Source organism: Eutrigla gurnardus, assembly GCF_963514095.1.
Source record: "Eutrigla gurnardus genome assembly, chromosome: 3".
In the NCBI taxonomy this organism is placed as follows: domain Eukaryota; kingdom Metazoa; phylum Chordata; class Actinopteri; order Perciformes; family Triglidae; genus Eutrigla; species Eutrigla gurnardus.
This window is the reverse complement of record NC_139917.1, coordinates 31,875,826-31,894,235: the sequence shown is the minus strand read 5'-3', so window position 1 is coordinate 31,894,235 and position 18,410 is coordinate 31,875,826. Positions and strand designations below refer to the sequence as shown.

Genomic DNA, 18,410 nt, shown 5'->3' with positions numbered 1-18,410 from the left:
CTGTACGTGTGATGCATCATCTGGACTCGTGCTTCATACTGGGAAACTGTTTGTATCGCTCCATCAATCAGAAAACACTGTCAGCAGGTTAAAATCAGGCCATGGAGGATACGTGATCAAACCTCTCACCAATGATGACATGAAGGAGAGTGAACCGCTTGTGTAAAGTGCTGCTGAATGGAGATTTCTGGGTCAGAGTGAGAAATAACTCATTTAGAGAAAACGGCCTTTAAAGATCTGAATTGTGACATTACAGACATGTTGAAGACGCTACAGGTGAAGGAATAGATATCACCGTGGAACGTCTGCAGTTGATTATTCACATTAACATCATCACTTTATGATTAACAGCTTTTATGGTATGCAAACAAGGCATTAATAACGGTGAAAAATCGACAGATGCAAACAGGCAAAGTGGAAAAATAAACAGCAGAATGTGTATTTAGGATGTTTTGACACATACACTTGGCTTACAGTAAAGAGCTTTGAATCTGTTATACAGGATATTTGAACCAAATCCTAACGTGTGACACGCCCGCCAGATGCTTCATTTATTGTAGTGGAAACTATTGATTCATTCAGCCGGGCTTCACTCTCACATAGTGGACACCTTGGGCTTTGATTGTGCCTTCCAGGAAACACACACAACAGCAGTAGCTGCAAGGACGAAGGTGAGAAGAGGAGGAGTCGATGAAGACCGAAATCAGAGCTAAAAGAAAGTCCCGTGAAAATGTATTTCCAGAAATAATATTGAAATGTAGTTAACTGCTTGAATAAAAGATGAAGAAAAACCCAATTACCACATTTGAATAGTAGATTAGAGGTTGTGGTTGTCATGGTTGTGGTTGTGGTTGTGGTTGTCATGGTTGCGGATGACTGTGCTGTACAGTGCAGCTGGATCCACTCTGGCTTCTCTACGAGCGTCTCTACGAGCGTCTCTACGAGCGTCTCTACGAGCGTCTCTGAGCGGGGCAGAGGGAGAATAAAGATCACTACATGATACAACAGTCACGCTGAAACTAAACCAGTTTGTAAATCTGCACTTAGATGTGTGAAAATCAACCCATCCACCAGACTCCATTCAGAAAACCAGCGTTTTAACAGTAGTTATCTTGTGGTCTGGCAGACGGAGCTAACAAAGCATGACTTTCTACTGATCACCATCATGATGGAGTTATTTCAGCTTCCTTTTCATCTGGTTATTGATAGCTTCAGCTTAGCTTCGTGAGTCAAGGTTCAACTTTACAGCTAAGTGTTAAATTGATTGACTGAAGAAGACTTGAGGCCATAAACTCTACTTTACTCTACTGAAGTTGAATCCTTTACAATGTATGTTCGTAGTGCTGCTCACCCTGGCAGTGTGTCGGCGCTGGTGAATTTGATAGTGGCGTACTCCACTCTGTCCACCTCCTCCTCTCCCCGTCTGTGGGTTTGGTCCTGAGCTGGTCCGGTACCGGAGCAGACAGGATCTGCTCGTGTCTTAGAGAACTGGATGACGGCATAGTGCTGCTCTGCTGGTTGTTTCTACAGACGTGAAGACAAGTGTGTGTTAACGCTTCCATCTCGGCATCTAGAAACATCCCAAACACAACAACATAGGATATACAGATGTGCAGACACCGCCACACACTGCTAGTGGGTCACGGTGATGCAGAGGGATCACATCCACCCTCAGGACGATCCGACGTCTTGTTCCTTTGGAGAAAACAAACACTGACCGCTGGTGGAACGCTCAAAGATCTTCAGTTACTCTAACAGGGTGAGACAAGTCTGAAAAAGCTCACATAACAAGGAGTACTTGACTTACAAGTATTAATACTCTGTCTTGTATAGTTACTACAGGTTGACATTGCCTGTACTTTTATGAAATGCAGACTTGAACCGATCGTCCTCACCAGTTCGCCTCCGTCTGGTTTCTCCACAGGCTCAGCTGGTTGCTGGGTGCTCCTCTCCTTCCTGGTTGGGAGGGCCAGTGAAATTAATGGACACATTTAATTCATCGCTTGAAATTAATTTTTGACGATGAAGAATTACTCACCTAATCCAGAGCAAGACGGAGATGAGTATGCCTACAATTGAAATAGCAGTGACTGTTCCAATAGTTGTTAATATCCAAGAATCTCCTGGAAGAAAACACTGGCAGTTAATACACACACACACATATATATATATTTATATAAATAACTATATATATAATATATATATACATATATTATACTATATTATATAAATATTTATATATATATTTAAAAAAGATGCAGACGTGGAGCCCCTAATGCTGGGATGAGGAGGAGGTTTTTGGTTCATGACCTACTAGAAAAAGATATATAGTTCATCGTAATTATTAATAGTAATAATAATAAAAAAAACACTCATATTATCAACCTTTTGTCTAGATTTGTCCTTTCCTACCACATGTACCGGCATCAGAACCTCTCCCTGGATTTGATTGGCTGCCTGGGCCAAGTGTGACTTTGATGAGCAGTGAGACTCCGAGGCTGGGAGCTGAGATGTTACCAATATTTTATCTTCTATGTGGGTCTAAAAAAAACGTGCTGCATGGCATAGCATAGCCTGTATATAAGAAGTGGACGTAGCCAGTCACCCACTGGGTTGTGGACTTTGGATTTGAACCCTAGAGGTCGCCGCCTGAGTCTTGAGTCCTCATCAGTCGGGGGTGAAGACTATTATCAGTGTGTTCACACAGAACAACCCCTCCTCAGATGGAACTGAAAGACTCACCAGCTCCAACAGTCAGATGGAAGGTGTTGTTATGACGTCCTCTTGTGTTCTGGACTTCACAGTAATAAATCCCACTGTCTTCAGCTCTGATGTCAGTGATGGTGAAGGTCTGTCCTGATGCTATGGGTGAGTCTTGGGTCTCCTTGTACCAGGTGTAGTTAGCTGCTGGGTTAGCATCACTGCTACAGCTCAGATTCACTGAACTGCCCTCCATGACATCACCAGGAGGACTCATCGACACAGAGGGAAGCTTTGGAGCATCTGGAGGAGATGTGTTAACAGAGATCAAGGGTGTGTTACTACACCAGAACATGTGAATAATAGTGAATAATCACTCACATTTCACATCGACAGAGATGTGTCCAGATGTTGTCGTCCCCAGCTGGTTCTCAGCTACACAGTAATACTGTCCAGAGTCAGAGGACTGGATGGAGCTGAGGACCAGGAGAGGGTCTTCACTGAGCCTTAGTTGGGTCTCCTTGTACCAGGTGTAGTTAGCTGCTGGGTTAGCATCACTGCTACAGCTCAGAGTCACTGAACTGCCCTCCATGACATCACCAGGAGGACTCATCGACACAGAGGGGAGCTTTGGAACATCTGGAGGAGATGACATGAATTTAAAGCCACACACATTTTAAAAAGTAGCTAAACCCACAAACTTATTTCTTTTTCCTGGTTGAAAATATGTATTTAGAAGTGTTGTTGATTGATTCGGGTCCAAATCCTGATTTATTAGTGCAAAGTAATTGAATTCTACATAGTCTACATATGCAGAGTGACTGCCCTCTCCTGGTTGAAACCCAGCTATTGCCCTTGAGCTGATCTGGAACCAGGTGAGGAACATGGAGCAGGCTTTCACCAACCATCCCCAATAGAACCAAGAGAAGCCCTCACCTTCTCAGTGAGCCTTGAGTGGCTTTTGATAATTACTAATCATAATTGCTACCATACACATACAGTATCCTAGCCTTGCATGGTAACACAAACTCAAATCTTTTAAAACAGTGCTTTGTCACTATAACAACACTTGACATTAATACACACTGTGTCATTGATTAACTCACTCACATTTCACATCAACGAAGAAGTATTCAGACGTCCTCTTGCCCAGCAGGTTCTCAGCTACACAGTAATACTGTCCAGAGTCAGAGGTCTGGATGGAGCTGAGGACCAGCTGAGGGTCTTCACTGAGCCTTGTTTGGGTCTCCCTGTACCAGGTGTAGTTAGCTGCTATATGAGCACCAATGCTACAGGTCAGATTCACTGAACTGCCCACCACTACATCACCAGGAGGACTCATCAGCACAGAGGGACACTCTGGAGCATCTGGAGGAGGAAAAACATCCACGTTTAACAGAGTTTCACAGTCGCCATATCGAACAAGCCCCAAATAAAAACAGGCAAGCAAACAGGTGATGGTGAAGACACGGTATCAGAATACGAAATGACCTTTCAACGAGGGACATTTCCTTTTCTATACCGGAATGAGGGAGTCATTCAGTCTGCAGCATAGGTCTGTGTGTAAGTGCATATAAGGGACCGTCGTCATGGTGATGTCACCCGGCGGTTTGTGGATTCCAGTTTTTAAGCCTCGAGTTCGGCATTTTGGCCGTCGTCATCTTGAAGAGAGTGACCATATTTGGAGTGTGGAGTTGCATTGGTAGCGTTGTGGTAGCGACCTGTCAATCAGCAGGTAAGCCCCGCCCCCTAAAGCATCCCCTGCTTTCTGGTCTTTTTTTCACCCACAGTGGAAGTTCATACATAAACGACCAATAATTTAGTTTGACTTCCTAATCTGATCCCTTGTGTAATAATGTTGAGGTGGACTCACACAGTGAAGGGGAGCGGTGATCCTCGTAGCCCCTCAAAGCACAGGAGACGCCGTCTCCAGGGTTAAAGAGGCCAGTATAAGAAGCAGCAGCTTCTTCAGGTACTTTACGTCCGTTCTTGAACCAGACATAAGACGGATGACTGCAGTGGCTGTGGCAACTGAGCTCCGCCTCGGTAGAAGACGGGTGGACCGTGACTGTGGTCACCTGCATCTGGAGAGCTGGATGTGTGAGGAAGTAGGAAAGTCACACACACATCCACACTAACAGCAAACACATGTGGAGGCAAGTAAACTTATCAAAGGACCTTCAGATCATGTAATCAATCAATTCATATAAAGTTCAGTAACAGTGTGTATGACGCACATGTCAATAATGCTTTATAAACATACTAATAATATCATCTGCCTACGCCCCCTGGTGGCCAGCAGAGAGAAGTGGGATCATTTTCTCATAGACTTCTATACAACCAGAGAGGAGTCGCCCCCTGGTGGCCAGCAGAGAGAAGTAGGACCATTTTCTCATAGACTTCTATACAACCAGAGAGGAGTCGCCCCCTGGTGGCCAGCAGGGAGAAGTAGGATCATTTTCTCATAGACTTCTATACAACCAGAGAGGAGTCGCCCCCTGGTGGCCAGCAGAGAGAAGTAGGACCATTTTCTCATAGACTTCTATACAACCAGAGAGGAGTCGCCCCCTGGTGGCCAGCAGAGAGAAGTAGGACCATTTTCTCATAGACTTCTATACAACCAGAGAGGAGTCGCCCCCTGGTGGCCAGCAGAGAGAAGTAGGACCATTTTCTCATAGACTTCTATACAACCAGAGAGGAGTCGCCCCCTGGTGGCCAGCAGGGAGAAGTAGGACCATTTTCTCATAGACTTCTATACAACCAGAGAGGAGTCGCCCCCTGGTGGCCAGCAGGGAGAAGTAGGACTATTTTCTCATAGACTTCTATACAACCAGAGAGGAGTCGCCCCCTGGTGGCCAGCAGGGAGAAGTAGGACCATTTTCTCATAGACTTCTATACAACCAGAGAGTTGTCGCCCCCTGGTGGCCAGCAGAGAGAAGTAGGACCATTTTCTCATAGATTTCTATACAACTAGAGATGAGTCGCCCCCTGGTGGCCAGCAGAGAGAAGTGGGATCATTTTCTTATAGATTTCTATACAACTAGAGGGGGGTCGCCCCCTGGTGGCCAGCAGGGAGAATAACAGTTTTAAGGACCTTCTGGTTGCTGCCTGGTCCGGACGTGTACTACAGTAACAACAATTTCTGAGTGTGAGACGTTAGCTTACTGTAACATTCTCTAACTGCCCCACAATGCATTGCATCTGCATTGTGAGATTTTGAGTCAGGCTGGAGCTGTAAATATTAGTCACAGAGCTTGAATATGTTTTCAGGCAAGAAAGTAATCATTTCAACCCCATATGTGGTGAGTTTATAAGTTAATTAATTGGACTGAATGGCTTCACAGAACATTTGAAGATTTAAGACAAACAGAGCAGAGTTTACAGTCGGGATGTAGATTATAAATTAAAAGTTAAAATAAGTATTTATGTGTCCTGTCCTGTTGTCCGTGCATCCCTACGACGTTACGACGGTGTATTAGGGCCACTGTAGAAAAAAAACTTGCAAAAGCAATTTTGCAAGTTTTTTTTAATATAATAATTATTAATAAAGAATCTTGCCTTCCTACCTCGCCGCCGCTTTCATTTGGCATATATTCCCTTCAAAATATAGCCGATATAAAAAAGTAGCTTGGTTCCGCTAACATGATAAGGATGTTTGCCGTTGCTATGACAACAAGTGAAGCTACCGCTAGCATCTTAGCCCAACCACCCCGATCAATAAACACATAAGATGACAGTTTGTCCTCATATAAATAAAACCAACAATAACCATCGACATCATCACCCCAAGGACCTTAACGAGGCGTTGTCACACGTTGGGATGATTCATTAGAAACAGAAATCTACATTCACGGGAGGTTAGCTAGCATAGATGTCGGTTTTCATAATAAAGTAGCAAATCTGCAACTTTATAAAGACGTAAATGTGCTAGTTTTAAAGTAACAAATCTGTTTTTCTCTGAATATTGCTCCCTCTCTCGGCTCCTTTTCCCCTACAGTGACCCTGATAGGCCGTCGTACATCCCTCGTCTCCAGGTTCAAAGATGTTTCTGACCCGCTGATCCACCTTCCACGGACTTGTTTCTGATACATCAAGATCTAACGTAATCTACGACAATACACATCTGGAAACTTAATACACAATGTGGTGAACTTTCACGAGGCTGTCATGTTACCTGTGACGGTTAGATCTACTCCAGGTTCGCCAGTAAATTTATCTAGGTTGGTTTTGAACCTGAACCGGTAGTTGGCTGAGTCGTTCTGTCTCAGGTCCCTGACTCTCAGAGTGCAGTCCTCGTTGTCAAAGATATAGTCCACGCGACCCACGTAGTGCGAGACTGTGGTCAGATCCTTCTCCTCTGCAATATACCAGAATCTCTTGTCGACTGTGTTAGTCTCGCCGTTAATCGTGGGTGGGTATGTGTAGGAGCAGTTCATGACCACCGTTGATCCTTCGGAGGCACAGATCTTTTCGGAGGCGTACTTCACCTCCCAACCGGTCAGAATCCCTGAAACCCAGAGCACATCAGGACACAGTCAGACTCCTGACCACACACCGTCCACGTCTGCAGCCTTCATAGGACAGGAGAGGCATTCCTTGGTGACCAAAGCTGCACCTGGCTTCAGATCAGCCCAACAGCAAAGACAAAATGTATCGCAATAGCATGCTTTCAACCAGTAGAGGGCAGTTGTTGTTTAACATAGTATTATTCAAATGCTTGCCCTCTGTGCCCTATGTCAAGATTTCAGACTGCAGACCCAGATTCATGGGTTTGGGGTTTTAGTTACTTGTTTCGTTGTTTAAAGGTGCTTCAGAAAAGAAAAGCAAACACATGAAGCTGAGATCGACTGAAGTCGGGTACTTGTGGGTTCAGTCTCTGGACAGACTGTCTGTTTGAGGTAAAGACGTGGTTGAGAGGCAATTTGGAACAATGTTGACACATTTGTACTCGGGGTCGACGGATTATCGGCGCCGATATTCAGCATTCTGATGAAATAATTTAATTTGATGATGCCGCCACTCTCTGCTCTTTATTTTATTTATTCTAACTTAATAAAACTTCAGGGAACCATTATCATATTTTTTATTGTGTTTGTTCATCTTCATAACAATGCTGTTGATAGCTGTACTTTGTGTTCAGGTCATGTTGAAAGCTTCTGTGAATTAAATGCTTTAAAGAATTTAAACTAAGTTTTGTGTTATTCTAGATTTGGACTCCTACATCAGTAATAATCGGTATCGGTGGACCCTAATTTGTGCTTTAGTATTTACCTTCTGCAGACCGATTAGTAATTATTGAACCGTATTATCATGCCGTTTATTCCCAAACAGTTTGAAAAGCAGCATTTTGCTCCAAACAGAGTCTGAACACTGAATCTTAGTGCAAGTAGTTTTGCTTAAGTGCTGCGGATTAAAGAGCTAATTCATTCATTTGGAGGTGATAGAAGTTTTAATGCTTTGATTAAGAGTACTTCTATAAACATTGACACTCATTGATAACAGCAGAACCAGAGATGTGATGTATTCCTTCAAAGCATTCTCGGTGTCTTTGAAACAGAAAGGTTAAATAAATGCTTCCAGGCATGTTAATTATTACTTACTTCAAAAACAAACAAACATTCCTCTTTTGCATGTTTACTTCCTTTTTCTAAGTTAGCACTGTTTCACAGTTTTATGATCAGTGTTAATTTGCATAAAGCAAATGTGTTTATTTGATAAAACATGGTTTGGATGAACAGTACAAAGGAAGAGTGGAGCAATAAGATAGATGACGATGATGTCTGTGTTCCATGTGTGCTCGAGGAAACTGCAGAGAAATGCAGAACATAGATAGTAAATATACAAATAAAAAGACAAAGACAAAATTAAAAACATTAATCCTGGTACATTATCTGATGTTATAAATCACTGGACCAACATCTCCCAGAGTTTGGACCTTTCATTCCCACAGCAGCTCATTTTTATTTAATGGAGGAAAATATGTCTTCCATTCAAGTCAATACAACCTGTTAAATGTAAGATGTGAAAAAGACAAGAGGATGTCTTCCACGCTCACTGAAGCCATGGCTGGATTAACACAGTAGGGCCCCGGGGCAATGACTCCTGGGGCTGTTGGTTTAATTTAAGATCAAATAAAGGACGCCAGCTAGCATTCATTCATGTTGGAGCAGAAAGTGAAGGCTTCTGGCTTTTGCATCATCACGCTATAATTTGTGTTGTACAATAACTGGTAATAAGTATTGTGAAAATCTATCAGCGTTGACATCGTCCTCCTGTGGGAGAAACCAGAGACTGTCTGTGGTCCCCCAGAGGTCTAGATAGTAGCTCACATGAGTCCAGAGACCAGACCAGACTATGTTGAGGAACCAGAGACTGTCTGTGGTCCCCCAGAGGTCTAGATAGTAGCTCACATGAGTCCAGAGACCAGACCAGACTATGTGGAGGAACCAGAGACTGTCTGTGGTCCCCCAGAGGTCTAGATAGTAGCTCACATGAGTCCAGAGACCAGACCAGACTATGTGGAGGAACCAGAGACTGTCTGTGGTCCCCCAGAGGTCTAGATAGTAGCTCACATGAGTCCAGAGACCAGACCAGACTATGTGGAGGAACCAGAGACTGTCTGTGGTCCCCCAGAGGTCTAGATAGTAGCTCACATGAGTCCAGAGACCAGACCAGACTATGTTGAGGAACCAGAGACTGTCTGTGGTCCCCCAGAGGTCTAGATAGTAGCTCACATGAGTCCAGAGACCAGACCAGAATATGTGGAGAAACCAGAGACTGTCTGTGGTCCCCCAGAGGTCTAGATAGTAGCTCACATGAGTCCAGAGACCAGACCAGACTATGTGGAGGAACCAGAGACTGTCTGTGGTCCCCCAGAGGTCTAGATAGTAGCCCACATGAGTCCAGAGACCAGACTATGTGAGGAACCAGAGACTGTCTGTGGTCCCCCAGAGGTCTAGATAGTAGCTCACATGAGTCCAGAGACCAGACCAGACTATGTGGAGGAACCAGAGACTGTCTGTGGTCCCCCAGAGGTCTAGATAGTAGCTCACATGAGTCCAGAGACCAGACCAGACTATGTGGAGAAACCAGAGAAAAGAGTGCTGACGATGTTTGTATTTTTATGACAATATCAATACTTAAAACAACTTTTAGGGATATGATGCATTTGAAGATACACCAACAAATGACATCACAAAAAGCCAAAATACTAATAGCAGAGAGAGTTAATTCTCTATGAACTATACGATCACTGTGTTGTCTTGACTCAGTCTGTAACTTTACAAAACGTCTAACTGCATTGTTCAGGGCAGAGAAAATAGAAATGTTCAGCTTCCTTCCATAATAAAACCACGGTGAGCTAAACTTCATAGTAGTGGTTGAAAGGTTTAACGGTGTGTGTGTGTGTGTGTGTGTGTGTGTGTGTGTGTGTGTGTGTGTGTGTGTGTGTGTGTGAGTGTGTGTGTGTGTGTGTGTGTGTGTGAGTGTGTGTGTGTGATATCACGGTTACATCTCAGGTAAAAAATAATAAGTAATAATAATAAGTATGTCAAGTATGTGTAAGTCATGACCTACGAGTAGATATAGATTAGATATTGATGTAGATATAGATGTAGATATAGATTAGATATAGATGTAGATATAGATTAGATATAGATATAGATTAGATATAGATGTAGATTAGATATAGATGTAGATATAGATTAGATATAGATGTACATATAGATGTAGATATAGATTAGATATAGATGTAGATATAGATGTAGATATAGATTAGATATAGATGTAGATATAGATGTAGATATAGATTAGATATAGATGTAGATATAGATTAGATATAGATGTAGATATAGCTGTAGATATAGATGTAGATTAGATATAGATATAGATTAGATATAGATGTAGATATAGATTAGATATAGATGTAGATATAGCTGTAGATGTAGATATAGATTAGATATAGATGTACATATAGATGTAGATATAGATTAGATATAGATGTAGATATAGATTAGATATAGATGTAGATATAGATTAGATATAGATGTACATATAGATGTAGATATAGATTAGATATAGATGTAGATATAGATTAGATATAGATGTACATATAGATGTAGATATAGATTAGATATAGATGTAGATATAGCTGTAGATGTAGATATAGCTGTAGATGTAGATATAGATTAGATATAGATGTACGTATAGATTAGATATAGATGTACGTATAGATTAGATATAGATGTAGATATAGATTAGATATAGATGTAGATATAGCTGTAGATGTAGATATAGATTAGATATAGATGTACATATAGATTAGATATAGATGTAGATTAGATATAGATGTAGATATAGATTAGATATAGATGTAGATATAGCTGTAGATGTAGATATAGCTGTAGATGTAGATATAGATTAGATATAGATGTACGTATAGATTAGATATAGATGTACGTATAGATTAGATATAGATGTAGATATAGATTAGATATAGATGTAGATATAGCTGTAGATGTAGATATAGATTAGATATAGATGTAGATATAGATTAGATATAGATTAGATATAGATGTAGATATAGCTGTAGATATAGATTAGATATAGATGTAGATTAGATATAGATATAGATTAGATATTGATGTAGATATAGATGTAGATTAGATATAGATATAGATGTAGATATAGATTAGATATAGATGTAGATATAGATGTAGATATAGATTAGATATAGATGTAGATTAGATATAGATATAGATTAGATATTGATGTAGATATAGATGTAGATTAGATATAGATATAGATTAGATATTGATGTAGATATAGATGTAGATTAGATATAGATATAGATTAGATATAGATGTAGATATAGCTGTAGATGTAGATATAGATTAGATATAGATGTAGATATAGATGTAGATATAGATTAGATATAGATGTAGATATAGCTGTAGATGTAGATATAGATTAGATATAGATGTACATATAGATTAGATATAGATGTAGATATAGATTAGATATAGATGTAGATATAGCTGTAGATGTAGATATAGATTAGATATAGATGTACATATAGATTAGATATAGATGTAGATATAGATTAGATATAGATGTAGATATAGATTAGATATAGATGTAGATATAGATTAGATATAGATGTAGATATAGATGTAGATATAGATTAGATATAGATGTAGATATAGATTAGATATAGATGTACATATAGATGTAGATATAGATTAGATATAGATGTAGATATAGATTATATATAGATGTAGATATAGCTGTAGATGTAGATTGGATTAGATATAGATGTACATATAGATGTAGATATAGATTAGATATAGATGTAGATATAGATTAGATATAGATGTAGATATAGATTAGATATAGATGTACATATAGATGTAGATATAGATTAGATATAGACCTCCGGTCCAGCGTGGTGACGCGGCTCCGCCAGCAGGGGGGAGAGCGGCCGGTAGCGCCATTAGCATCCCTCGCCCCCGCTACCTTTCCCTCCTCCTCAAAACCCCGCCCAGAGCCGCGCGTGACCGAACGCGTCGCTGCAGTTCTTCTTCTTGTTTCTTGTTGTTGTTTTTATGGGGGCTGGCTTAATGCGCCCCCTCCTGACATGGAGTGTGGATCATAATGGTCTAAATCTACTGGATGAAAAGAAAGAAACATAATAATAATAATTAAAAAAGAAAACTACTCTATATTCTCCTAATAATTCCAGTATTTTCCAAAAAGATAAATATTGCTTTATACCCAACATGAGTTAATTTGTAGTATTTCTTTGATGTTACATTTGATGTGTTAATCTTGTAGAACCTTCCTTTCCTGTTGATACTTTGAACAGTAAATAAGGACATGCTCTACTGTTTATTCATTACTACAGTGCTCACACGTACCAGTTTCACGCTTCACTGCAGTCGAGCTGCATCGATGCTTATAGTCTCTTAATAAATATCATCTAGTCCAATGGTTTCAACTTGAATATCACACTGCGTAGTTCAGGTAACCTGGGAGATTGGGCTCTTGTAAGAAATACCCACAATTATACAAATATACAGTTATGTCAAATTATATCCCTATGGTTTAACTTCTATACTATGTTTTGTCTTAGATTTGTTATATACTGTTTTTCATTGCTTCTCGTTGTGCATATCACAATAAAGAATTTGAAACTTAAGAGTAAAATAAATAGACCTGAATGGAGCACACATTTTGACAGTATTTTAATTGTGTTTTATTCCTTTCACAGTACATAATATATAATATAATATTAATATGCATTGTAGCATGCTGATATATATTTTTTGTGGCAGTTCAAGTCTGAGTTCACACAAATTACAAAAACAAAAGGAAAAACCCTCGTGGCATTTGGCTTACCTCCATGGTTAGATGCCAGCAGGGTAAGTGAGAACATGTTTTTTATTATTACAATTATTCGTTGCCCTGAAAGAAACAATAACCAAACAAGCATGTCTTCACAAAGACATTTTTTGTATTTGTTTGGCTACCTCGATGCTGCAGTTGTCCATGTCTGTCGGCTACCTGCTTCATCCATGAATAGACCCGCGATGTGTTCATTTTCTGACTGTGCTGTACAGTGCAAATACATCCTCCCCATCTTCTTGATGTCTGTGAAGGGAAAACTAAAACATTGACACTTTCTAACCCAATGTGTGTAAAAACCACATGGAGATGAAAATGTGCCGCTCACCCCGGGGCTCTACTGGTAGGTTTCACAGCAGTGTACTCAACAGCATCGTCCTCGTCCTCGTCCTGGGCTCGTCTGCGAGCCTGAGCCGGGCTGACGTTCCAGTACAGAGCATCTTCCTGCTTCTGGAAGATGTGGATGTTGGAGTAGTGACACTCATCCGCTGACGCCATGTCGCTCACCGGACCCGCTGGTAGCTGACGGGACAAAGAAAGTTCCTTATGATGATGAGGCGTCCTACTGGCCTCGTGAGGTAAGGCAGGTAAACGCCGGCCAACCCCCCATTTAAGGCCATGAGGCGGACTGCACTCCAGTGTGCACACACAGGAAGTGAGGAAGTCGAAAGAAGGCGGATCACAGGACTCCAAACCAAAAAAAATAGTTCTCCTGCAGGAAGTGAACGCCACAGGAGCCTCATATTTAATATTTAATCGCACCAGGAGCAGAAAATCCTACTTAAGTACACAAAGTATTTGTACTTTGTTACCTACTTGGTTTCAGTGCATTTCTAAGTAAAGTAATGAATATTAACGTATGAATGGTGTTACAACGTTAGCTAGCTAAACTGTTTACATGCTACTTCTGCTAACAGGCTAAAGTTGCTAAAGTTGAAATGTAACGTGATGGATTACATTTCTAGTTTAGTTTGTTAAAACATTTTGACCTGAGAAGTAAATCATTTATGAAATTCAACGGCAGATACAGATACCGTGTCCCAATCATCCAGGATAATCCAGGATAATCCAGGATAATCCAGGATAATCCACAGAACACCATTTTCAGTTGAGCTACTTTCTAAAAGAGCCACCATTACATTTGCGTAGCGAGCCACCGCCGATGCACTGCGAGGGCGAGAGACGGCGATTTTCTATACGTACTTGAACTCTCTCTCTTTCCTGGGCTCTGTCGTCGAGGCTCTCTCCACCGTTAGACCTGCTTCTTCTGGATACGAGGACAAGCAGATGAATGAGCTAACGACTACATTTAGGGAACATCTGAGGTGCATCACAGAATATCTCACCTCCTCCACAGGAGGGCGACGACGAGGAGTGCGATGGCCAGCAGGAGAACAGCAGTGATGGTTCCTGCAGCTGCTGATTTCCAGGCTGCTGCATGATCAGAGGGAAACACTGACAACTGATCTGAATACAGATGATACAAGATCTCCTACATTTTCATAGGAAACAGTTTTACTTTGGTTGAGATCAGGTGAATAAAATATGTTGCCAGTTTGTTTGTTATAAACAAAAACAAGATAATAGAAAGAACAATCCAACAAGAAATGACTTCGCCATTCTGACACCAGAAAACCTATAAAATGAATTAACATCCTTTTCCTCCCCTACAAAGCTCTAAATGGTCAGACACCATCACACCTTAAAGAGCTCCTTAAAGCAGTTTTAGTTCTAATCACTGATAATAAATCTCAAAGTCCTGGGTAGATGAACATCTCAAGTAACTAAACATGAAATGTAACTGGATCCTACAGGGAGATTTCTGTAACATGAATAACAAGTATAAATTCACTTTGTGTCAACATCAAACCAAATACAAACGTATGTGTAAAATGACTCTAGGAGTATGTTGTAAAAAAGTGTGTGTAGGTGAAAGCACATCATTTACCAGCTCCAACAGTCAGATGGAAGGTGTTGCTATGACGCCCTCTTGTGTTCTGGACTTCACAGTAATAAATCCCACTGTGTTCAGCTCTGATGTCAGTGATGGTGAAGGTCTGTCCTGATGCTATGGGTGAGTCTTGGTTCTCCTTGTACCAGGTGTAGTTAGCTGCTGGGTTAGCATCACTGCTACAGCTCAGAGTCACTGAACTGCCCTCCATGACATCACCAGGAGGACTCATCGACACAGAGGGGAGCTTTGGAACATCTGGAGGACACATATGAACTCATGAACATTAACAAAATATATGCAAGGTGGCGCTGAGGTGAAAAGCAGACCATGTTTTTTTCAACCTCCGGTTCTGAAAAGTAGGGATGGGCATAATTAATCGATGCTCGATAATTCATCGTTAAGAAATGCGTCGATCAATTTATATTGTTATCGATCAAAAGGATGTTGTGTTGCATACTGTGAGTCTTGAAGCATTTAATTGAATATCACTATGTGGGAGAAATAACAAATCTAACCACCAGGGCGCGATGTTTTATTATTTCTAAGGACAAAAACAGAACAGCCAAATGAGCGGCAGTTGACTTGTGACGCAGCTCATTTGGAAACTTGCCAGCAAAGCAAGATTAGCCTAAACATGAAGCGGTCCAAGCGAAGTGTTGCGTGGGACCACTTCAATTTAAAAAACGGAGACGTTCACTGTACACACTGTGATGCCGTGTACAAGTATAATTCCGCGACGACTACGCAAACACTGGAGCGGCCGCAGCCGCCACACAGGCATCCGCTATGGCACTTCTCCTCGGGGAGCAGTACTTCATTATACTGGACACTGGCATTGACACAGAGGTTAATAACTTTCTGAAGGATACCCCCCCACCCCTGGATTGCAACCCTGCCGACTGGTGGAAAGTGAATGGAAGAAGGTTCCCCAGGCTGTCAAAGTTAGCGCGACAATACCTGCATCCCCGCAACTTCGGTCCCGTCAGAGCGGGTGTTTTCTGCTGCTGGACTGACAGTTACAAGGCTGCGTTCGCGTCTGACCCCCGAGCATGTTAACATGCTTATATTCCTAAACAAAAATATGTAGGCTGGAGTTACTGTATGCTATGGACAGTAGGGACAGTCACCACCGTATGTGAGTCGCTCTTTTTTTTCTTAATGTGTTGTCTCTCGCTCCGCTTTTCTTTCGGCTTGGTGCCTCTTGGAGTCGTTACATTTTGCCAAAACTGTGATATTTTAGCAACAAGTTCAGCCTTATATATGTTCAATAAGGTATTGCTTTTAGATGGACTAGTTCATGCAATTGTTTGTAAATGGGTGGCTCATCTTTTTGTTGCGAGCCTTTTCCGCGCGCCGGCTGCAGCCTATAGGCATTATATGTCGGCCTTTTTCCCCCCTTTTTTTTCAAAACAGTTATACAGTTTAATGCCCACTTTTAGCCTACTGCCTTTGTTTGATTATTGTTGTCCGATAAGTTGGCTACTTATTGTAATTGGAATAGGCTACAGATTTAGTCTTGTTGAATCGTTTCCAAACCTTTAAGAGCGCCTGTAGGCGCATTGTTCAGACTTTACGAGCGCCGCATAGGCCTATAACCTATAATGCCTGTATTTATTATTTTAAAACTGTTAAACAGTTGTAGGTCTTCAAGTTAACTGTATTGTATTAATGTTGGCCCATACATTATTGTTGGAATAAAGATTTCATTGATAAAAACATGCTGCATTTTGTATTTTCTACCAACGGGAATTTCAATATAGCCTATAGAAAAAAGTTAATGATTAATCGATAATTGATCGATAACTCTAGCGATGCTCGATCAAGGACATTTCTTCAAATGCCCATCCCTACTGAAAAGTGAAGCCAACACTGAAGCGCCTTAAAATGGTGACTCCTCTCTGGTTGTATAGAAGTCTATGAGAAAATGGTCCTACTTCTCTCTGCTGGCCACCAGGGGGCGACTCCTCTCTGGTTGTATAGAAGTCTATGAGAAAATGGTCCTACTTCTCTCTGCTGGCCACCAGGGGGCGACTCCTCTCTGGTTGTATAGAAGTCTATGAGAAAATGGTCCTACTTCTCTCTGCTGGCCACCAGGGGGCGACTCCTCTCTGGTTGTATAGAAGTCTATGAGAAAATGGTCCTACTTCTCTCTTGATGTATTATCTCAGTAAACATTGTAAACATGAGTTTATGGTCTCAATCTCTAGTTTCAAGTCTTCTTCAATCCAGCATGATGTTCATTTAGTACATGATGGTCCATTTAGAGTCCACCAGACCAGAAAGCAGGGGATGCTTTAGGGGGCGGGGCTTACCTGCTGATTGACAGGTCGCTACCAATGCTAGTTAGCTACTAAGATGACTTTAATACTTAGCTGAAAGGTTAACTTTGATCATGAAGCTAACTTTGTTAGCAGCTTCACACCAGAATCCACATGGATCCGGATGCAGTAAGGGTGCTGGTCTGCCACTTGTGTTCACCTGACCCACCCGTCGCTCCTTCACAGTCCAAATATGGTCACTTCCTTTCACTGGTTGTAAACATTCTAAGATGACAAAGGCCAAAATGCCAAAACTCGAGGCTTCAAAACCGTAGTTGACAAACCAACGGGTGACGTCACCATGACGACGTCACCTTCTTCTATACAGTCTGTGATTGACAGAGTTGCTATCTCAATCTAATGTAACTGATACTAAGTTGGGTATTTAAAGTGCTGATGTTTAATACTCACACTGGACGTCTACCAGCAGAGAGGAAGAGTTGATCTCTCCATGTTGATTCTCAGCCTTGCAGTAGTAGATCCCTCTGTCCTCAGAGCTGATGGAGAAACCATAACGTCCTTCTGGTCCATGAAGCAGCGTTTGGTTCTCCTTGTACCAGGTGTAGTTAGCTGCTGGGTTAGCATCACTGCTACAGCTCAGAGTCACTGACCTGCCCTCCATGACATCACCAGGAGGACTCATCGACACAGAGGGAAGCTTTGGAGCATCTGGAGGAGATGATTTCATACAATGTATTAATTACAAACCAGAAAAGCTTCTTTTGAAGTGATTTTAAACCCAAAATTAAGATTAAAAAGATGAATGTTGTGTTTTCACTCACATTTCACATCGACAGAGATGTGTCCAGATGTTGTCGTCCCCAGCTGGTTCTCAGCTACACAGTAATACTGTCCAGAGTCAGAGGACTGGATGGAGCTGAGGACCAGGAGAGGGTCTTCACTGAGCCTTAGTTGGGTCTCCTTGTACCAGGTGTAGGTAGCTGCTGGGTTAGCATCACTGCTACAGCTCAGAGTCACTGAACTGCCCTCCATGACATCACCAGGAGGACTCATCGACACAGAGGGAAGCTTTGGAG

General features: G+C 41.5%; 1 protein-coding gene across 1 annotated transcript; it reads right to left on the bottom strand.

The window, feature by feature from the left end:
- Positions 1-116: 116 nt before the first annotated feature.
- LOC311011586 (hemicentin-1-like) lies at positions 117-18,387 on the bottom strand (the record flags this gene model as incomplete). The annotated part of the gene is made up of 16 exons (XM_084006620.1): positions 117-962; positions 1,352-1,524; positions 1,896-1,956; positions 2,039-2,123; positions 2,743-3,003; positions 3,082-3,339; positions 3,811-4,068; positions 4,574-4,792; positions 6,875-7,207; positions 8,442-8,506; positions 13,430-13,623; positions 14,305-14,368; positions 14,448-14,556; positions 15,050-15,310; positions 17,785-18,042; positions 18,156-18,387. 16 exons carry the CDS (start codon positions 18,385-18,387, stop codon positions 818-820), a joined length of 2,976 nt encoding a protein of 991 aa, XP_083862746.1. The 3' UTR covers positions 117-817.
- Positions 18,388-18,410: the final 23 nt, after the last annotated feature.